The sequence below is a fragment of the Ascaphus truei genome, chromosome 12, assembly GCF_040206685.1.
Source record: "Ascaphus truei isolate aAscTru1 chromosome 12, aAscTru1.hap1, whole genome shotgun sequence".
In the NCBI taxonomy this organism is placed as follows: Eukaryota; Metazoa; Chordata; class Amphibia; order Anura; family Ascaphidae; genus Ascaphus; species Ascaphus truei.
The window spans coordinates 29,853,544-29,876,492 of NC_134494.1; the positions used below are offsets into that span (position 1 = coordinate 29,853,544).

General features: G+C 44.6%; 1 protein-coding gene across 2 annotated transcripts in view; it reads left to right on the forward strand.

Annotated features, from left to right (window-relative positions):
* The window catches only part of PRMT3 (protein arginine methyltransferase 3), a 105,684-nt gene that overhangs the window by 24,947 nt on the left and 57,788 nt on the right, over positions 1–22,949 (forward strand). For both annotated transcript variants that reach the window (XM_075567197.1, XM_075567198.1), the window contains exons 8-10: positions 7,310–7,375; positions 13,603–13,724; positions 21,832–21,931. In XM_075567197.1, coding sequence (XP_075423312.1) covers positions 7,310–7,375; positions 13,603–13,724; positions 21,832–21,931 — 288 coding nt within the window. The remainder of the gene's footprint in view (positions 1–7,309; positions 7,376–13,602; positions 13,725–21,831; positions 21,932–22,949) is intronic.

Here is a 22,949-nt window from a genome sequence, read left to right on the forward strand (position 1 = left end):
ACACGTGATGAGATACAAATAATGGGCACCCCTGAGATACCTGGAAGATATGCAAATAGGAGTCATTTCCATATCCTATTGACATCCCTAAAAATCCATATTTCAGGATCCGGAGCAGTGATAGGCAACATGATATACTTAAGGGGACTGCCCTTGAGCCCTCAAAAGGAACACACACATCTTTGTGTATATATCCGTGCCCAAAGGTGTAACTACTATATCATGGGGTCTGGCACTCCAATGGGCCCCAAGACGTAGCAGCTTCATCTATTTGCTCGTTTGTTGTGAGGATGATTGTGTTCTGCGCTAAGCGGTCACGCGATTGCTTCGGAAAAGCGGTCATGGCATAGGAGGGGACATGGTACCGTGACCCCTCTGTCACTCATGGAGATCGCAGTGGCCAAAACTGGCCTGATCTGTGGCTTCAACACATATAGAATAAGCCCCTATGGGGGGTTATTCATTAAACTGCGATGGTCTATCGGGGCATTATCCCAGAGAAACTCTTACTGACTTTTAATGGGAGATTCTGTGCGATAGTGCCCCGATCGACACTATCGCCATTTAATAAATGAGCCACTTAGTGTGCAGTATTCTGGAAGAGATGTATGTGGGCACTGCTCAACTCCAGTCCTCAGGAGCCACCAACAGGACCGCATTGAAAGCTATCCCTGCTTTAGACAGGTGGCTCTGTCATTTTGATTGAGCCATCTTTGCTGGAGCGGGGATATCCTTAAATCCTGACCTGTTGGTGGCCTGTCTTTGAGCACTGCTCCAGGATATGGTAGGAATGCTTATAATATGCAGGGGTGGCCAAACTCATGTCCTCAGGAGCCACCAAACAGGACATCTTTTAAAGATATCCCTTCGGCACTCATGGGGATATGCGGCTGAAGGATCAAGGAGAAGCTGCGGTCGACGCAAACGTTATTGTAGGTTAACATTGGGTTAAATAGCCAAACGCAGCTTAGTGCATCTGGGCTTCAGTATTATTTCTTATACATTCGCTTATATTCCCTAACCACTACCCCCATTGTACTGGGTGTTATTGATTTTTATTTCAAATATTTTGGTTGAAAATATAGGTTATTCACTGTTCTATCGTTGCGTTGCTCCCTTCATTTCCCCCTCAAATCATAGATGCCCTATATGTTTTTGCTACTGAAGATCATTGTCCCATTAAAACAGGTCCTGTTTTTGTGGTCCGTTCCTGCGCTGCCATGCATGGGTTTGTCATGTCACCGGGACCTAGAAGATAAAGCGCTACAAAAACAGCACTTAAAAAGAGACGCAGGCTCAGATCCTAGATTGTGTAAGGGCTGCCTGCTTGCCAGTGTCGCCGCCTTACTCTCTCCAGACCCGGAGGTTTTAATATGCCGGCGCTGGTTAAAATGCTACATTATAACAGTCAGATTTGCTGACGCCGCCAAAAGTCAAAGGTGTCGGCGTCAATCGAGGGAGCACCGAACTGGAAAGCATTTCTTTCCTGAACCGTGGCATTACTCTGACTTAATCAATGAAATGCTTGCATTCCTGCCCTCAGATTTTGCACGCCCGCTGCCTGTCCGAGGCTATTCGTTTTCTGCTTTCTGTTCATCAATTCTTTCTCAAGGGGTGGCCGCACCAAGAGAAGGGGCTTGTTCTAGCTACGCTGAAGCAGCTCGTCTTCTAACGAAAGTCTCATTTGAAGTTAATAGGGAATTTTTGCCCCAGACCAGCCTGATCGTTGGCTTCAGCGCATATAGAATAAGCCCCCAAGGGGGGGGTCATTCATTAAATTGCGATGTTGGTCCATCGGAGCATTATCTCATAGATACTCCTGTTGACTTGAATGGAAAAATCTGCGCCCCGATCGGCAATCTCGCAATTTAATAAATGGACTCCTGTAGTGTGCTTTATTCACAAGTCTGAAAGTGTATGTGGGCACTATAGAACACCCACAGTGTACTTGTATTGTAAGTCTTTATTTATATAGCGCCATTAATGTACATAGCGCTTCACAGTAGTAATACATGTGGTAATCAAATAAATAACAGATCATGGGAATAAGTGCTTTAGGAGGTGGGGGGTGGGGGGGGAGAATCCTGCTCAGCTCAGAATAAATGACTTACTAGAGAGGTGCTATCAGGGATAATGCATATGTATAGGAGGGGAAGAGAAACGATCCCTAAGTGATGCACTCAACTCTACTGTATAAAAATAATAAATTATTTATTGATATATTTTTGGGGGTAAACATAGAAAAAAGTTAAAACCTAAAGCGATGTACTAAGGAAATCCTAAATATGGATTTCTCTTGTGGTCAAATGGCATAGGTGTATACCTTTAAGTGTCCATTCATGCTGGATGTAACTTGCAGTTAGATGTGAACATGTATCACATAGCACTATCACATAGTTGCACTGTGTACAGATACTGTGTTAAGTCCCTAAAGGGTAATTACACAAATACACAGCAATCCTGTGGAGCGATGAGATACAATGGTATCAGGTAGCACTAGCTCAATTGACACTGTATAGCTATGCCTTTGTGTTGCACATTTCTTTTATTTTATTTATAAAATATTTTACCAGGAAGTATTACATTGAGAGTTACCTCTCGTTTTCAAGTATGTCCTGGGCACAGAGTTAAGACAAATAATACATGTTTACAAATACAGTTACATAATGAGCAGGGTATACATTATATACAAGATATTGCATGCACAGTTAAAGATAATTTGTATTATGGGTGTATGAAACAATTGCAGACCACATTAAAATGTGTGACAGCCTTAGATTTGAAAGAACTTAGACTGGTGGTGGATGTAAGAGTCTCCGGTAGGTTGTTCCAGTTTTGGGGTGCACGATAAGAGAAGGAGCGGCCGGATACTTTGTTGAGCCTTGGGACCATGAACAGTCTTTTGGAGTCTGATCTCAGGTGATAGGTGCTGCATGTGGTAGGGGTGAGGAGCTTGTTCAGGTAGCTGGGTAGCTGGCCCATAAAGAATTTGAAGGCAAGACAGGAAAGGTGAACTTTGCGCCTAGACTCGAGTGATGACCAATCTAGTTCTTTGAGCATTTCGCAGTGATGTGTGTTGTTGTTGCATTGGAGAACAAAACGACAAATTGAGTTGTAGAGGGTGTTAAGTTTGCTACGGTGGGTTTGAGGAGCCGAGCCATATACTATGTCTCCATAGTCAATAATTGGCATTCGCATCTGCTATGCGATACGTTTTCTGACCAGGAGACTTAGGGAGGATTTGTTCCTATAAAGTACCCCTAGTTTGACATAGGTCTTGGTTGTCAGGGTATTAATGTGCATCCCGAATGTTAAGTGGGAGTCAAACCATATGCCCAGGTATTTAAAACTAGTAACAGGAGTTAGTGTGGTGTTAGTGTTGGTTGTAATCTGGAGCTCAGTCGCTGGAAGCTTTAAAAATTTAGTCTTGGTCCCAAACACCATTGTTACAGTCTTGTCAGTGTTTATAAACAGTTTGTTTTGGGAAATCCAGTTTTCGAGTTTGAAAAAGTCAGACTGAAGTATGTGTTGAAGGTCGGAGAGGCTATGGCTGTGTGCATATAGGATTGTGTCATCTGCATACATGTGTATTGAGGCTTCCTGACAAGCTGTGGGAAGATCGTTGATGAACACTGAGAAGAGTAGGGGCCCCAGAACAGAGCCTTGCGGGACGCATGGCATGAGTGCCTGCACAAATAAGCTCAGTGCAATCCCAGACAGAGGGGAACCCCAGAAAAACTATCTGGTGATAAGCGTTGCTATTAGGTAAGTGTAAGCTGATTAAAGAGCCCTAGTGACCAGTATAGTAGTACAGCCGAGTGTATGCACAGCCCAGTCTACTTACAGCCACCCGATATAGTAATATACCGACAGACACTTCCTGTTGTATAGGAATAGCTCCGCATTCACTCGTAGTCAGAACTGACCAACACAGGATAAATAGACCTAATAGTCCCTATCATTTGCTAGTGGGATCCACATCAAAGTTTAACTGTCAAGTTACTGTTACAGCCGACCATGAACAAACTCCTGTGAGTCTGCAGTACACCCGACGTCGCTATGACGTCATCCCGACTCGCGTTTCGTTCCAAGACAACGGAACTTCTTCGGGTGTGGGAGGTGCCCTGAATAGGCCTGCCTTTTAAACCCTGCGTTGCCGTGGTGATCTAATGACTGTCATCAAGTGGGAGTCTACTACCCTACCATACAATGTCAGACGGCCCGTAATGCTGGGATACTATGCAGTGGCCTAATACCAGGGAATCCTCCTAAGTGCTTTAGACATAAAAGTAACATTAAGGAAGAGGAGTCCCTGCCCCGAGGAGCTTACAGTCTAATTACTTATATCGGTATTACAAACACGCAAGGTAGTGCGGTCTATACAACATACTTTCTGTGTGTATGTGGGCACTGCTCAACTCCAGTCCTCAAGGGCCAACAACAGGACCGCATTTAGGGAGATCCCAGCTTCAGGTAGGACAGCCAGTGTGTCTGCGCCACTGATTGAGCCACCTGTGCGGAAGCAGGGATATCCTTAAAACCTGACCTGTTGGGGGTTTCTGGAGGACTGAGTTTGACCAACCCTGGAATATAGAATGAAAGGTAGAAATCAGATCATTGTTTTCCGTTCTTTAAATCCCTGGCCTCTAACAAAAAGTTGTTGCGAAACCTATTGCAAAGTATAAACATGTGTTATCACACCTGTGTTTTTTATATAACTAAGATTGATTGTAAGCATAGAATCTGGTGGCAGATGAGAACTACTTGGCCCACAATGTCTGCCCAGACACGTATGCGCTTATATGCAATGCCTCAATAGCATCGTAGTAACAAAGCTTATCCCTAGTGATGGTGTGGCCTTAAATAAGCAACTTAACGTCTTAACATTTTACCTTTAGCTCTGATCATCCCCTTATTTATATATACACGCAACATCTCGCACACAACCCCTGTAAGCTCAGAACTCAAACCCACCACACCCTATATACTTGTGTCAAAAGGGTGTGTTACTGGGTTTGTGACCTCCATGTATACAACAAAACAAAAGCAGCCCCAATGCGAATTCCAATATGACAAATTATAGTTAAATACTTCTGTCTTCTCACAAGTAAGGGTCATTCTTTAGCCAAAGTAGCTTTCACCCTGTAACTACGCCAATGTATGGTATATCCTTTTCTCCGGTCCTAACACTACCTGCAGACGCTCTCCTACCCTCTCTAATGGAGGGAGAAATGTCTTAATAGACTGGTCACTCACAGGTGCTTAACAAGACCTGCTATTTAAAAGTGGGATGAGCGAGTGGTTTCCATGTAACATCTACTTAAAACACACTGGGCGTGGATTTCAAAATTAGCCGTTCAGTTGAGATATATGGTTTAGAGCTGTGATTTTTTTTTTTAAGGCTTTGTTGACCCCTGCTGCAGTCTGTAGGGGCAACCAGTGCTTCAGGGTCTTCCATTTGAGAACAAGTGTGTTAGAGCAGGGGTACGCAAACTGGGGGGCGCAAGTGTTTTTTGGGGGGGCGCGGCGGTTCAACGTGAAGCCTCTGTAAACCCACCAGTCTTCAGTCCAAGCGTCCCCATGGCAATGCGGAATCAAATGACGCCGCGGGGTCATGTGACGTCACATGACTGTGTCCTCATTTGACACCGCAATAGAGGTAAGGCGGGGGGTGCGACCCAGGGGGAGAGCAGGCAGGGGTGGGCGCAGCGCTGGAAGTTGGTGCACCCCTGTGTTAGAGTAAGATAAAAAAAATTGGCGGGGTGCTGCAGCGTTACTTGGCTGTTTTAAAACCAGTCTCGCAAACGGCTAGAAACACAGGCACACGTCCTCTTCAGAATGTCTGTCTGCTTGTGGCAAGGTACCGAATGTCTGCTATGCACTTCCCTTCGAGTCCTCCACCTGACGAAGGGGGCCAAAGACCCCCGAAACGTTGTGTGGCCTTATCCGCCTTATTTATATGGTATAAATGAGCCTTTCTGCAACCATCGGGTTGCCTTGCTTTTACACGCATGTCCTCCGCATATTGCCTGCCTTCAGAACCGGCGGCATTGGCAAGCTACCATCCTCTGGTCGCATCTCCTGTTCAGGATCTCACAACTTCCTGACCTCTGTGATTTGCCTTCACTTGAATCATGAAAACGACTGCGGGAATCTGCAACAGACTACATTGAGGGACTGGCGGGGGGGGGGGGGGAATAGCATTTTGAGTAAAAACTGCACATTTTAGATGTATGTACACGTAATCAAAAAAATATAAACCTAGCAACAAAAAATGGGTTTCTCTAAAGAAATGGTCGTATCCCGCATCTGTCATTTTAATGGATTACCTATGCAGTGCTTCACGCTTGAGATAACAAACTCAATTTGCATTGTATTAGCTTTAATTACCACTGGAGATCATTTAGTGACGATGACGGGAAGAGTACAATCGGAATAGAAAATCTGACATCTAGAAGACGTGAGCCTCGTGTGAAATGTTTTTTTTTTTGACGTGCTCTCTCTAAGAAGAGTACAAATCGTTGCGTGTAATTAAGAGTTTCGTTCCCTGTCCTTGTACAAATAATTGAGTGTCAGATCCTACAAAACATACTCGATTACATTTGAACAAAAAGATACTTGATTAAAAAAAATTAAATCCCCCTTTAACCCCTTCACTGTCGGTGGCCTGCAACTCAGCGTTAAGATACGTGAAACTCAAAAGCCTTTTATCCCCTGTACCCAATTTCCCAACGCTATCTGTCCATGAAACATCTGTGAATTTACTGTATAACCTCTGCTCTTTTAATGTAACCATGTACTTTTATAACTCTGTGCCCAGGACATACTGGAAAACGAGCGGTAACTCTCAATGTATTACTTCCTGGTAAAACATTTTTATAAATAAATAGAAGATACAGATGTTGGGCACAAATTCAATATTTTGTCATTTTATAAAGAGAAATGATCAATATTTATCTTCGCTCTGTTTTCAGACATTTTAAGGATTGCACCTAGAATCCTGATCTGACCGTTAATGTGTTTTATTCCCGGATTGCAAAAATGTTCTCGGTGGTCATGTACAATGTAACATCTTGCTGCTTACGTAAAGCTTGTCGTTTTTGTTGACGCTATTAATTCTATTGGCAGCCCTCTGCTACTTATTGCTGCAATTTTCTTAACCCGCCAAGTGTGTAAAGTTTTGTTATGTTCAAACACAATAACCATGATGTATTCTGACATCCGGGTGTGTAAATCTTGTGTTTGCAGCGTTGTCTCTCATCAAAAGTTAAATTGAACTACTTTCCTTATTTTTTTTTGATATTGCTAGGACGCAGTGCGGACAGAAGGGTACCGAGACTTCATATACCAAAACCCACATATCTTCAAGGACAAGGTAAGAGAAGACAGCCGCTTGTCTCCACGCGGTAACTTGTTATGCAGAAGCAGGCTCCAACGCAGCAGTCCTGGGTCAGATCCGAGCAGCTCTGAACATCACGTTGACAGCTCTTGATTTAATATGCTTGAGTTGTTTTACACAAGAGAGTGTTAGTCAGCCGCCGGAGGGTGTGGAGCGCTGATAACACTAGCACGGATCATTGCTACGATTGTTCTTTGCTTGGTCCATATCATTCATGGATATGACACTGCTAACTTAAACCTACTTCTTCTTTTTTCTTTTTTTTCTTCCCCTGTAAAACGAAATCTGTTTTCTAAAGCAGTCATTCTTATTGCATTTAAAAAAAAATCTCCCTGGAAATAAAAAGGCGGCAGTAAACAGCAGTGCAGAGTATGTCCGCACTGCTTTTAACATCTTCTGGCCCAATGGAGCTGTTGTTAACAGTGGTTAATATTACAGGCTCCCCTGGGACCGAGTGGGTTACCGGGTTTAAACCTATACTTTTTTGCAATCTACAAAACTGGCGACCTCAGAAGGTTTCGCGGTAATTAGCAATACTCGCTGCTATGTAATATCAATATACTTCTTTTCTCTTTGTGGCATGGTCATTTAGGGCAGGGCGGATATTGTCTGATTGAATATTATTATTATTGTTTGTGAAGCGTCAACATATTCCGCAGCGCGGTACAATGGGGATACAGAGTTGCGTATATTACATTAACAGTTGCATTCAGGTGAGGACAAACCTGCACAAACAGAGAGTGAGGTAATGAGGACCCTGCTCGTGAGGGCTTTCTATATAGAGGGAAGGAGGGACAATGTTGAAACAAGCAGGTAAGGTCATTGTGGGATAAGGTGCGGCTCGGGTGAGAATATGGCCCAGTCTGACAGATGAAGCTATTAAGGTTCTTTTTTGGGGGTGGGGGGAGGCGGGAGGAATATTGGTCCAGCCACACAACTGGTCTGGTTGGGGGGGGGGGGGAAGGTGGATGTTGGAGGTAGGCTTGATTGAGAAGGTGAGTTTTCAGGGAGTTTTTAAACATCTGAAAGCTGGGGGAGAGTCTGATAGTACGTGGTAGGGAATTCCAGAGAAGGGGGCAGCACGGGAGACGTCTTGCAGGCAGGAGTGAGAGGAGGTCATAAGGTGGAAGGAAAGGCTGATGTCGTGGGCAGAACGTAGGGGGCGTGTAGGTATGTGTGGATGAGGGCTGAGATGTAACGGTGGGTGGTGTTGAGACCTTTGAAAGTCATTACTAAGGTTTTTAATTTAATTCTAGAGGCTATGGGAAGCCAGTGTAGGAATATGCGTTGTGGAGTGAAGTAGACGAGTCTGGCAGCAGCATTTTGGATGGTTTCGAGTTGAGGCGGATAAGGGGAATGCCAACTAAGAGAATGTTGCCGTAATCGAGGCGGGACATGAGTGGTTTAGGATTTTAGTTGCACCATCAGTGAGAAAAGGGAGTATCTTGGCGATAGTTCGTAGGTGGAGATGGCAGGACATCGTGAGGGACTCAATGTGAGGAATGAAGGAGAGATCAGAGCCAACGATGACCGCTAGACAACGGGCTTGAGGTGTTGAGGAGATTGTGGTGTTATTGACGGTAAGGGAGAGTGTTGGTGTAGTGGTGACAGTGGAAGGGGGAAAGAATATTAATTCTCTTTCGGACATGTTTAGCTTCAGGTAGCGGTGAGACATCCAGGAGGAGATTGCAGAGGGACACGGGACAGGAAAGAGGGGGAGAGGTCAAGGGAGGAGAGAGAGATTTGGGTGTCTTCAGCATAAAAATGTTACTGAAAGATAAAAGATTGTATTCGTTCACCAACACCACGAGAGGTGGTGTAGATTGAGAAGAGCAGAGAGCCAAGGACAGAGCCTTGTGGGACTACAACAGAAAGAGGGAGTGAAGAGGACGAGACACCAGAGAAGGAAACTCTTTAGGAGTGGTTGAGTAGGTAGAACGTGAGCCAGGAGAAGGCTGCCTCACCGAGGCCAGTGGAGTGGAGAATATTTAGGAGAAGGGAGTCATCGACAGTGTCTAAGGCAGCAGAGAGATCCAGGTGAATTAGTATGGAGAAATTACCCTTAGATTTAACTGTCATTGGTCACTTTGAGTGCTGTCTCAATGTAGTATAAAGATCGGAAACTAGACTATAAAGAGACAAGCAGGTAGTTGGAAGAGAGAGGGAGTCCGGCGGTTGGATACAAGTCACTCGCATAGCTTGGAGAGAAGAGAGAGGGCGGTAGTTAGAGGGGGAAAATGAGTCAAGTGACTGTTTCTTGAGAATGGGCGTACGAGTTTGAAAGAAGATGGGAATGTGCCAGAGGCGAGGTTAAAAAGGTGAGTTAGGGTGGTGCTTAGTGTGCCAGAGAGGGTGCAAAGGAGATGTGAGGGAATAGGGGCGAGATGATGATGATGATGATAATAATAATAATAATAATAATGAGGAGCACGGAGACCCCATCCTCTGTCACAGGGGAAAATGAGCGACATAAAAGGGAGGGGGGGGAGAGTGCGACGTAAAAGGGAGGGGGGAGAGCGCGATGTACAATGGAGGGGGAGGGAGAGCGCGCGACATGGGAGGGAGAACGCGCGAGGTACAACGGAGGGGGGGCGATGGGAGGGTCAATGGGGGGGAGTGCAACGTAAAAGGGAGGTGGAGAGAGCGGCACGGGGAGAGAGCGACGTCTAAGGTGGAGGTGGAGAGAGCGACATGGGAGGGAGACAGAGACAAAGGTGGGGTGAGAGGGCCACGTAAAAAGGGGGGGAAGCGAGGTGAACGGGATGGAGCCGTGTGAGGGGGAAGTGACGTAAAGGGGGATGGGAGGAGAGCGACATAGTGGGGAAAGATACAGCTATGTAAAGGGGGAGGGGGAATCAGAGCGAGAAAAAGTGCGTTATAAGGGGGGGGGGGGTTGAATAAGCGACAAAGGTGAGTAAAAACAGATGGAGATATAAAGGGGTGGGGGTGCAGAGAGCGACATAAAGGGGGTAAAGAGAGCGCAAGTGGGGGACATGGAGGACTGTACCTCCCGTTGCACTCTCCTCCGGTCATTACTCCTGTCCTGCTCCTCTTCCTATTCTCAGAACTAGTGTTGAGCACGCGTGCTCCCCAAAACTGCAAACCAGTGGGAGCGGGGAGAAGCTCTGATCCGTGGCAGCCACGTGCCAGCTCTCTCTGCACCGGGGGGTGAGGACAGTGGTCGGGGCCATATGTGTAGCCCCATGCGGTCCGACTGGGGCACATCAACATGGAATTATTTTTGATATTAAAGTTCTTTCATTTTATTTGCCACAATTATTCTTTACTCTGTGTGTGTGTGTGTGTGTGTGTGTGTGTGTGTGTGTGTGTGTGTGTGTGTGTGTGTGTGTGTGTGTGTGTGTGTGTGTGTGTGTGTGTGTGTGTGTGTGTGTGTGTGTGTGTGTGTGTGTGTGTGTGTGTGTGTGTGTGTTATTTGTTTTTAAATTTGCGGGGGGGAAACCTGCAAATTGTCCCCAAAAAAATGACGGGACTGACTGCGCATGTGCAGATTTGTATTCTGCGCATATGCAGCAGCATGACACCCTCTCGCCCTCCCCCCAGGCCCCGGAGTACAGGCCGGCGCTGGCAGTTACCTGACATCTGGTCGGCCTCCAGATGCCATGGGGCAGACAGCTCTGCTCATGGGTACCGGGCCCCAGCATCCCCCCCCCCCCCCCCCTGCAGCAGGTCTCCACTGCTGTTGCGGCCAGCCTCCTGTGTAGGCCCCGCCCCCGCGCCGAAAGTTCGGAGGCTTGAAGGCAGGGTACAGAAAGGGGGTGATTGATGCGTGATGTGAGGTGCAGGGGGGGAGAGGGTGATGTGAGGAGCAAAGGGGGGAGAGGGTGCTGTGAGGAGCAGAGGGGGGGGTGATGTGAGGAGCAGAGGGGGGGAGAGGGTGATGTGAGGAGCAAAGGGTGGTGGGAGGTGTGATGTGTAGGGAGTATTATGTTTGCGGGTGAGGGGGAGATATGGGGGTGGGAGAGAGGGGGAGTCTCGCAGAGACAACTGACACTGGGGTGGGGGGGGGGGGGAAGCAATGGAAACTATTGTCCTGGGCCCCAGAAAAGCAGTCTATGTCCCTGTCTGATATGACCACATATACAGACACACACACACATACACATACATACACACACACACACACACACACACACATACTAATACACACACATAAATATACATATACACACACACACACACACACACATACATATACACACGTACACATACATATACACACGTACACATACATATATACGTACACACGTACACATATATATGTACACATATATACGTACATAGATACACACATACATAGATACACACATACATAGATACACACATACATAGATACACACATACATAGATACACACACACACACATACACACATACACACACATACACACATACACACACACATACACACACACATACACACATACACATACACATACACACACATACACACACACACACACACACATACACTCACACACACACACACACACACACACACACACACACATACACACATACACACATACACATACACTGACACACACACACATACAAATATAAGGGGTATGTGCCGAACATGTGCTTTCACAATCAAACTTCACTGTATTTTATCAATCAAATTGTATTTTCATGTTTATGATATTTATGGCATGAAACACTTTTGACACTGCCAAAACACACACAAGTTTCACTTATAAAGCGTGTGCTTAGCACACCCACTACTTTTTTTTTTTTTAAGTGATTTCCTTCTTTTTAAATTATTATTATTATTGCGGCCTCTGTGGCAACCTCACTGTCCATCACTAGATGTTAAGATTTTTTGGGGGACAAAAACATTTAGGGTATAATTTTTATTTGACCTCAATGTTAATTTTGGGTGCAGTTTGCACCTTCGAGGCAAAACTGCAGATGAGAGCAACACGGTTATTTTTGAGGCGCAAACCCGCACCTCCTTTTTGGCTTCAGCATTGCTAATACTTAAGGGAAAGAAATCACAAGTCCATAGTTTACAATTCAGTCGTACTTAAGGTGCTGTGTTTCAATTGTCTGTTTATGGTGCAGAATAAATGCGGACACACACAGGCCGGACTGCATTAGCAGTAAAGCAAACGGAGAAGCGTTCTGTTCCTAGACCCAGTAATAAACTATGGCTCCCATCAACTTCCAGATGAGCTCTTCCATGTGTGTTGGTGGTTAGATGTTTAAGTAATGTTCATGAACTCCGTCCAATGCATTAAACAAACAAACCTCCAGCTATGCAGAGCTGTGGTGTCATCTGCTTCTGCTTTCCCAACCTAATCCGCAGTTCGCTTGCTGCAATGCTCAATAACAAGCGCACAAGATAACAGCCCAGCAATTCCCAGGGAATTGCAACAATAGCTTCCCAGTTGTATTTCATCTCGGTGTCCTGTAATGAACTGCAATGCAATGATGAGTTCTCGCTTTCCAGGAGTGTGGAGTCATTTCCCCCTCTCCTGACTAACCCTTTCAGTACCAGACACCAGGTGGGATCATGGAAAGTAGTGTACGGCTCTTCTGTAATTTCACGTGTTAGCACAGCGATGTTCACATCCCACTTCATTGATCAGAGAAAATGGCTCGGGAGTCAGATTATGGTCAAAAGTAAATCAAAAATAAATAAATCAAAAATAACCTGATAAACACTGAAATATATTCTAAAAAAAAAAATACAACTAAAAAAAGCCTCGGGTGGTTATTTATGAAGAAGTCGGAAATTTTGATCACCGTCAAATGATGCAACTTGTAAAAATGTATAATTAAAGGAAATGTTAAAAAGAATAATAAATCATGTTCACACTTCCTGTAGTTGATACACACACACACACACACACACACACACACACACACACACACACACACACACACATTCTGCTTACTACAATGCTGAGCTTATGATCATTCGTAGATCCATTGTGCTGGTGATTTTTGGTATAATTTATTCATTGTACGTACAGTACTTTTACATGGCTGGAATTTCTGTATGAAATGTCTCCCGGGATACTGATCCAATGAGATTCAACGCACGCAGAGTATGTGTACGTCTCATTTGTAGAACAATGTACTTTACTTTGTGCTGCTAGCAATGGGGGCCAAATACCTCGTGGAAGATGAGATTTAGTCTGAGAATGTTTTGCACTAGTGATATGGTCTTCTGTTATCCAGGTCGTACTGGATGTAGGCTGTGGGACGGGCATCCTTTCATTGTTTGCAGCAAAAGCAGGTGCCAAGAGAGTGATTGGAGTTGATCAATCGGAAATTATTTACCAGACGATGGACATTGTACGGTAGGTGAAGTGCTGGAAAATGCTTTGGCGCCCCGGCACATGGCTTTGTGTAACCACCTAAACACTGCAAGTTCAGAACGCATGCACCAACTATACAACATGCAGCTAAAGTTACACACATTCCGCGGAGATGTCTGAGATTCACTACATTTGTGTCTCTCTCATGCATTACCTGATATTGTTTTAGTTCACATCTTTAAGTGTAAACTTTAGATTAGTATGGTATTGTTTCAAACCATCACTTGTTTTTACTGTAATAAATAACTGGGTGATCAATAGTAATTAACATTCGCTGCACTGTGGACCTTTTAACAAAATAACGTTGTGCAGTTCAGTTAAGCAAGCTCGGGCTTCATGGTGATAGTTGTGTTTGCGGCTCTTACATTATTTAGTCTGAGGCAAAAGGAAAACAATAACTGTATATAGCAGCCAATAAATCCTTCCTGACACATATAATACCGGAGGATGGGGGTCCCTCCAAAAGTTGTGTGTTTGATATGAATTCTGTTGTATAAAAGTTTTGAAAGATTCAGCTAAGAGACTAGTGTGGCGAATAAGAGGAAATTTGTCTTTGACATACAAATATGTTCAGCTGGTCCATCTGTGGGTTAAAAGAAGCCTGCTGCATTCACTTAAGCCCAACCTCTCTTAACTAAGCAATGATAATTGTGTTACAGTACATGTATACTTAATAGTCAAACCAACAATCTCATTGGTTGCCACCTATCTCTGTTTTGAAGACATGGATCTTCTCTCTATGCTGAGACTTTAATTTCTTGAGTCCGTAGCAGGTGTGCAGGTCCTGATAGCCTAATATTGATTTTGGATAGAAGGCACAATGCTTTCCTACATTTTGTGTCTATTTGGCAGTCAGCCACACTTGGATAGACCCATGTCACGCTAAGTGATTTCAGCTGAGCTGGCTTTGCTGCTGTTCTAGCGCAAGGAGCAGGCTGTTTTTAAGCAGCAATATTGGCTCCTCGCAAACACAATGGAGTATTTTTACACACAGATGCTGTAGATGTTATACTGTTCAGTGTGGGAAATGTGAACATTCAAACTTTTGTGTTGGTATCCAGCTTCTTACTATCTGGGAGTAAGAGGAGGATACCAGTATAAGATGTTAGCCAATCACACATACACAAAACTAATAGCAAATCAGAATGGCTAATACAGGTTAGCCATTCACATCACTGTCCAGATAGACACTGCTGCTGGGGTCAGCCTACATTTTTTTCAATGTACATGTTTTGCAATTGCTGACCATGAAAGTGTTTCTATTTAGAACTGTAAGGCTGGTATTGTCTACTAGCTCAATAATGTAAACTGAAGAAAAAAGAAAAGTTCCCTTTAATAAAACTTTTGAGTAACAATACATTGTTTGTATCCAGATCTGCCCTCTTCTATGACGTGCCATGGGTATCTGTTCTTGAGAGTCTGCTTTTATGCGTTTACTCGTTCTGCTTAGTTGGCAGGAGGGAGCAGTGTATTGGGATTATTCTGTACTTGTCCTGCCTCTGAAATGTTGAGCTGCATGAAATGAGACTTGCACTCTGCGCTGCTATCCTTGCACTGCTCCATCTCCATATTGTAACGGAAATCTTTTATACAATGATGCAGACATATCGGTGTATTCTATATTAAATAGCTATTATTATTATTATTCAGCAGTACTGCGTGCAATGTTGAGGCAAGAAATACTTCATTGATTTCCCCCCCCCCCCAATCCCTCGCTAAAATGAGGACCAGTTCAAGAGTTCACGGAGCCTCTCACCCTTAACATCCTTTCATTCCATTGTTCCACTGGTTTGTCCTTTTCAATTACACTTTTAATGAGATTCCCGGGGTGCAGAGAGATTCGGGCACAGCTAGATGGTGGAAATAAGAGATAGCAGAGAAAAGGCAGAGATAAGGACTGCAGTCTAGAAATACATTTCGCCAGTGTGAATAATTATTGTGTCTGCAGTAGCATTAACTGTCATGTTAATAGCATATATAAAGAGATTGATCATCTTCTCTGCAGGGACTGAAAAACAGCATTTACACTTAAGAACTACCATTATTTAGTCATTGTGGCTCCTATTTATTTCCTTTCTTGTGTACAATTTTGACTGACCGTGTGAAATGTTTTTGTGCTGACTGTTTCTGCTGCAGAATAAAGGTACTTTTTGTGTTCAGCGTGCATAGAGAAAAAGCATAAAAATAATGCTGGAGGAAGATGTTAAATGATGGCGAATTATAAATGAAGCACCTGAAGGTGCAATATCTTCCGTGCAGGCCAGATCAGTACCTTTTTTTTATTATGAGGCAGACCTTTCCATCTCAAATGGTGCCAATTAATTTTCACAAGCAAGTATTTTTTCTCTTAGATTTATATCTAGATATAAATAATAATAAAATAAAAAAATGATCACATGGTCCTAATCTTGGGTTTATCTGAGTGACCTCTTTGCAAGAGCTATAGCTATGCATTCTGTCTGCAGCACTCTTGGTATAATCGCATTCTGCAGCACTCTTGGTATAATCGCATTCTGCAGCACTCTTGGTATAAGCAGAAGGAACGCACTCAAATCAGTTTTATCCGTAAGGCCCGATTCAGTGTTGCATAGTTACATAGTAGATGAGGTTGAAAAAAGACGTAGGTCCATCAAGTTCAACCTATGCTAAATTTAGACAACATACTTTATCCTATATCTATACTTATTGATCCAGAGGAAGGCAAACAAAAAACCCCATTAAGGGGAAAAATTAATTCCTTCCTGACTCCAAGAATTGGCAATCGGATTAATCCCTGGATCAACATCCTTCCCATGCCTTAGACTCTGAGCCGCCCGTTACCAGGTTCAGCCAAAGTGTTTTTGTTGGTCATGGGGATTTAGGTTATAATTTATAGTCCACGTTCAAGAATGTGTACAGTGTTAAGTTACCATGTATCATATGCCACCCCATTCCCCCCCTACCCTTCCACGCACCCCCCTCCCACGCTTCCCCCCACCCTTCCACACACACACCCTCCCCCCACCCTTCCACACACTCACTCCCCCTCCCCCCACCCTTCCACACCTCCTCCCCCCACCCTTCCACACCCCCCCTCCCCCACCCTTCCACTCCCCCCACCCTTCCACTCCCCACACCCATCCCCCCACCCTTCCACACCCCTCCCTCCCCCCACCCTTCCACACCCCCTCCCCCACCCTTCCACACCCCCCACCCTTCCACTCCCCCCACCCTTCCACACCCCCACCCTTCCACACCCCCCCCACCCTTCCACACCCTTCCACACCCCCCCCACCCTTCCACACACCCCCACCCTTCCATACACCCCCCTCCCCCCACACACACCCCTCCCCCCACCCTTCCACACCTCTCGCCCTCCCCCCACCCTTCCACACACTCCCCCCCGCCCCTCCACACACTTCCCCCCACCCATCCACACACTTCCCCCCACCCATCCACACACTTTCCCCCCCTCCACACACTTTCCTCCCCCCCACCCTACCACACACCCTCCCCTCCCACCCTTCCACACTCCCTCCCCCCCCACCCTTCCGCGCCCCCCCCCCCCTCCCCTTTCCCATCTCCACCCCCACAATCAGAATCCACTACGCATAGTGACTTCTGCAGGTACACTCACTGGTTATCAAAATGTTTAAAACCCGTCAATAGTGCTAGATTGTACACCAAATGTATACTCCAAGGCTTGAAATGTGACTTTGACCCTCCCCTCCTCCCCTCCCCCCCCCTCTCCTGTAAACTCCCCCTCTCCCTCTCCCACCCTCTCCCTCCCCCCCCTACAGGAGACGCACTTCACATCCCAAAACCCCCCAAATTTATTTTAAAAAGTGTTCCCAGTGAGCTTTTTCGCATCATTTAGTAGTAAGAAAAAGGGAGTAGCTATTCTACTCCGACAGGGAACACCATTCAATCATGCCAAACAACTGTGGATCCAGAGGGTAGATGCTTAGTGGTATGCGGCTCCCTAGCAGGCTCGGCGATTGCACTGATCAATATATACGCCCCCAACGAGAATCAAACAGAATTTCTAAAAACAGTTCTCGAGGGTGTTGACCCTGGATATCTGTCGTCGGTTTTGATTGGCGGAGACCTAAATATGGTCCTAAATCCCGCCGAGGACAAATCATCTGCAACGGGCCGCCCCCACACAGCCCACTCCCAACAAACTGGGAAAAGGTTTAGGGGGATAATCAATGATTTCTCATTGGTGGATATCTGGAGATCCCTACACCAGGGTCAGCGGGACTACACCTTTTACTCAACTCCCCACCAGACCTATTCTCGCATAGACTACTTTCTGGTAACCAAGAATGTTCTGGAGGCCGCCCTTAAATCAGATATTGGCCCAATTACCTGGTCAGACCACGCCCCTATCACCTTAACCCTCTCTGTACCATTTGTAAAAACAACTTCCTATTCCTGGAGATTAAATGATTCCTTATTGAACCATCCCGAGATAGAGAAAGAGATCAAAACATCACTTAAGGAGTACTTTTTCTTTAATTCAGGATCAGTCACTTCCCCAGCGATCCTTTGGGAGGCCCATAAGGCAGCAATCAGAGGTAAATTCATCTCTATAGCGTCCCATAGGAAAAAGGTCAAACTAAAACTGATCAAAGAACTCACAGACAACATTATCACACTAGAGCAATCTCATAAAACCAACCCATCAAAAAAAAATCTATAAAACTTTAACCACAGCTAGACTAAAACTTAAGCAAGCCCAGCTAGAAGACGTAGAAAAGGCCCTCAAATGGGCCAACCAACAATACTATGATAAGGGTAACAAGGCCGACAGACTCTTGGCGAGCAGACTGAGAGGAGTGCAGAATATATCTCAAATTACGGCAATCAAAAATAGGTCTGGTGAGATACAATATAGCGACAAAAAAATAGCAGCAGATTTTACTAAATTCTATACCGAATTATATAATTTGAGAACCAAAAACAGTCACCTCGATCCAACAGCATCAGAATCTATAAAAAGATACTTGGACAACTGCCACCTTCCCACATTAACAGAGGAGGAAAATGCAGTGCTTAATGCTGAGATATCAAAAGAGGAATTGGAAGAGGCGGTAAAAGTGCTGACGTTATCTAAGTCCCCTGGTCCTGATGGGTTCACCAATGTTTATTATAAGAGATTTCTACCAATACTTTCCACACATCTATTAAAAATGTTCAACCATTTCATGGAAGTGAACCCAATCCCTACCTCAATGTCTCTAGCCAACCTAGCCATTATACATAAAGATGGAAGAGACCCGATGCAGTGTGGAAGCTATCGCCCAATCTCCCTCCTGAACAACGACCTCAAGTTGTATAGTAAAATTTTAGCGAATAGGTTAAATCCTATCCTACCAAGACTTATAAATACAGACCAAGTTGGGTTTGTCGCAGGCAGGCAAGCCTCAGACAACACCCGTAAGATAATCAATATAGTAGACCATGTCCACCTGACAGGAACCAAGGCAATACTGCTAAGCCTAGACGCAGAGAAGGCGTTCGATAGAATTGATTGGTTACTTTTAGACAACACCCTACGTAAATTTGGCTTCAAAGACACATACCTAGAGGGTGTCCGTAGACTTTATCAAGACCGATCGGCAATGGTGAAACTCCCAGGGGGTAGCCTGCAGAGATTCAAAATTAAAAATGGCACAAGACAAGGATGCCCCCTATCCCCCCTTCTCTTTGTTCTGACCATAGAACCCCTGGCGTCCAAACATCCAGGGAATAGAAATTGAACCTAAACAATACAAAATATCCCTGTTCGCAGACGATATTATACTAATGCTCTCCAAACCTCAAACATCTCTCCCTAATCTCCAAAAAGAACTTATAGACTTCGGTAAAATATCAGGGTACAAAATCAATAGTGATACATCTGAAGCACTAAACTTAAACCTACCAGAGCCAGAGGTGAAACTACTTAAGCTAAACTTTAACTATCTATGGAGCTCCTCATATATCAAAATACTTGGGAGTAAATGTATCAAGGAGCTACCAGTCCCTGTACCAACACAACTACTCGGCCCTATTTCGAAAAATCAAATATGACCTAAACAAATGGGAAATATCATGGATCGGGAGAATGATCTCGGTAAAAATGAACATACTCCCCAGATTGTTATATTATTTCCAGACCCTCCCGGTCCACACCCTTGGCTCAGAATTGAAAAATATTCAGAAACAAATATTTTATTTGGCAGGGTAAAAAACCCAGGACCGCCAGGTCAGTTTTACTTGCTTCAAGGGGGAGAGGGGGCCTGGGAGTCCCAGACATTATTCGATACTATCACGCCGTCCAGCTACGACAGGCAGTAGTATGGAATGCCGATCCAGACCAATATTCCTGGTTAGATATAGAATCGCAATACGCCGGCACGCCTTCTCTACCAGCATGCCTTTGGTCCCTGAACAAAGGAGACACGAAAACTAGTAAATTTAAACTAGGACCGATGAGGCATATGTGGGAGATTTGGATGAAATCCAAATTTAAATACAAACTCACAACCACCAACTCCCAACTCACTCCAATTTTCGAAAATCCTAAATTTCCTCCTGGGTGTGAACCCAGACAATTTGAACAATTCACAGCAAAAAATATAAGAGCAATCGCCGACCTGCAGAGTTTAGGGCAGTTCCTGGGCTACCAAAGATTAAAAAACAATATGAAATGGCAGAACTAAATGTGTTCAAATATCTCCAGATTCGGCATTTTATTCAAAACCTATCCCCAACATTGGAATTTCCCCCTCTCACTAGTTTTGAAAGGCTGCGCAGGAACACAGCTCATCAAAAAGGTCTTACAACGCAAATTTACGCAGAATTGGAGAAGGCTCTCATCCTCCCCTCTCTTTTTCTTTTTCTCTTTCTCTCGCCTGCCCTGCTCGATCCACTAAAAGGGATCGGAGGCATGTTGAGGCTTTTCAATGTTTTAAAAAAAAAAAAAAAAAAAACCTTATTAGGCAAAGATATGTCTGTATAAATGTGTAATTGTACAAATGCCTAATAAAAAATTTTGAAACAAAAATGTAACCGCAGCTGTGATCACTGAAGGACGTTTTCCTCATGTACATATGAGTTCTATCTAAAGCGTTCTGCGTTGTTTATATACTTTTTGGCAGCTTTCTGGGCAACTTTTGGTACAGACAGCGTTACATGGCTAAATAATGTAACTTTATTTCAGCTCAATAACGAAAAGACTTTTGGAAGACTTCCTCCAAAAACTGTCTTGTCACTATCAAAGGAAACAGCCAAGAATGTATTTTACCTGGGGTAGAAAAGTTTTTTTTTTCTCTTTCATATGTCACTTGATCACCTCCTTAGTGTCCTGACTAATTTTTTTCTTTCCTGTATCTGAGGCTCTGTTCTCTCTTCCCTCTGCCCTCTATCCTCTATCTTTCCATGTTCCAGTAGTCTCCTTTCTTATCGTCTGCTTTCCCTCCATGTTATCTTTCTTTTCCTTATGTCCTCCTTTTGCCATATGCCCTCCTAGTCTACCATGGACAAGCCCTCTTCATAATTACGCTTTCCATTTCTCTGTAATCTCTTAACCGCTCCAGGAAAAGTGAAGGCTTCTAAAGAGGGCTGAGCATCCTTTTTAAAGCTGGGGGTGGATTTTCAAGAGCCTGTAGGAAAATCATTTTCCAGTGGAGCAATTGCCATATCTGGCATACTATGTAGAGCAGCGGTGCGCAAACTGGGGGGGCACGAGATTGTCTGCTGGGGGCGCCGGGTTTACAGAGGCCCCGCACACTACACTAACGCACTTAAAATAAGTGCCGGGGAAACGGCGAGGGGCTCTGTAAACTGCACTTCCCTTGCTTCTGATGCGTCGCCATGTCAACGCGGCGTCAAATGACGCTGCGTGGTCATGTGACATCACGTTAAGGTAAGAGGGGGCGGTCACGGAGGGAGGGGAGCAGCCGGCAGGGGGGGCGCAGGGAAAAAAGATTGTGCTCCCCTGATGTAGAGCACATTGGGACTCTGTTCATGTTTATTGAACCATTTGGCCTCACTATAGATGCATGTTCTCATCAAGAACATACATCATTGTTATGGCTAATTATTTTCTTACTGCTTCTAGGTTAAATAAGATGGAAAATATCATCTCTTTGGTTAAAGGAAGAATTGAAGAAGTAGACCTGCCAGTGGAAAAAGTGGACATCATTATATCAGAGTGGATGGTGAGTCTGTTCATGGCTCACAATTCTGGTTATACATGTTGAGGGTTAAATAGCTGAAAGATGTGAGCGTTTTCCTGAAGAAAGCATGATTTTGTAGCTGATCTCAGAAATGATCAGTATTCCGTGTGCACGGAATTCAACAGACTTTGGAGTAATGTAGTGATGTACTGTTCCTTTCCAACAAGAGAGAGCTTGTATTTCTTTCAAATGTCTGCTTTGGAATTAGACTTCTAGTCGAAGACGGAGCCATTAATCTTCTTATCTTCTGAATATCTAAATGGATAGAGGTACATTTGTGTCAAGGTCTAAAGTAGCTCACAGTTTCGGTGCCTCCTATAAACATTAGCATTCATCCCCCCATTTTATCCATCCTGCGGCTGCAATCATTGTGGGAGCTCTCTAATGTACGAGTTGGTTATTCAGGTGAGCGGTTCCCACTGTTTTATGGAAGGCAGCAGCAAGACACATTATGGGCCATCAGGGCATTGAGTGATGAGCACAGATTTTAACTGCCTCTGACTTTTTGAAGAGTTCAGTTGTGGATAAATGTTGGCAATTCTATAGCGATTTACAGGTCAGATTTTGTTCCATGACATTTCATTCAACTACTTTTGAGTTACCAGTTCCTAAAACTGCACATTTCAAGGGTATGCATGAAAGGTGCATTGTCACTGGGAGCCAAATTGTCTTGGTGGCTTTGATATGTTTAATGGGTTACGACTAGGTGGTGACCGGCACCTTTGCTGCTAGAGGGACCAGCTGATGGGGGAAAGCATAGGAACATAGACTTTGAGGGCAGATGAGAACCACTTGGTCCACCGTGCCTGCCCATTGTCCGATCTGCTTACAACCTCAGGCCCTGTGATTCTTGCCTTTCTTTCATATTTAGTGTCATATCTAATGTCTATCCCAAGCATCTTAGTGTATTAATCCCTACCACCTCTGTTGGAAGTCTGTTCCACAAATCGACCACCCTATCATTTCCCCTTAGCCTGCCACCCGACATCTGAACAATAGT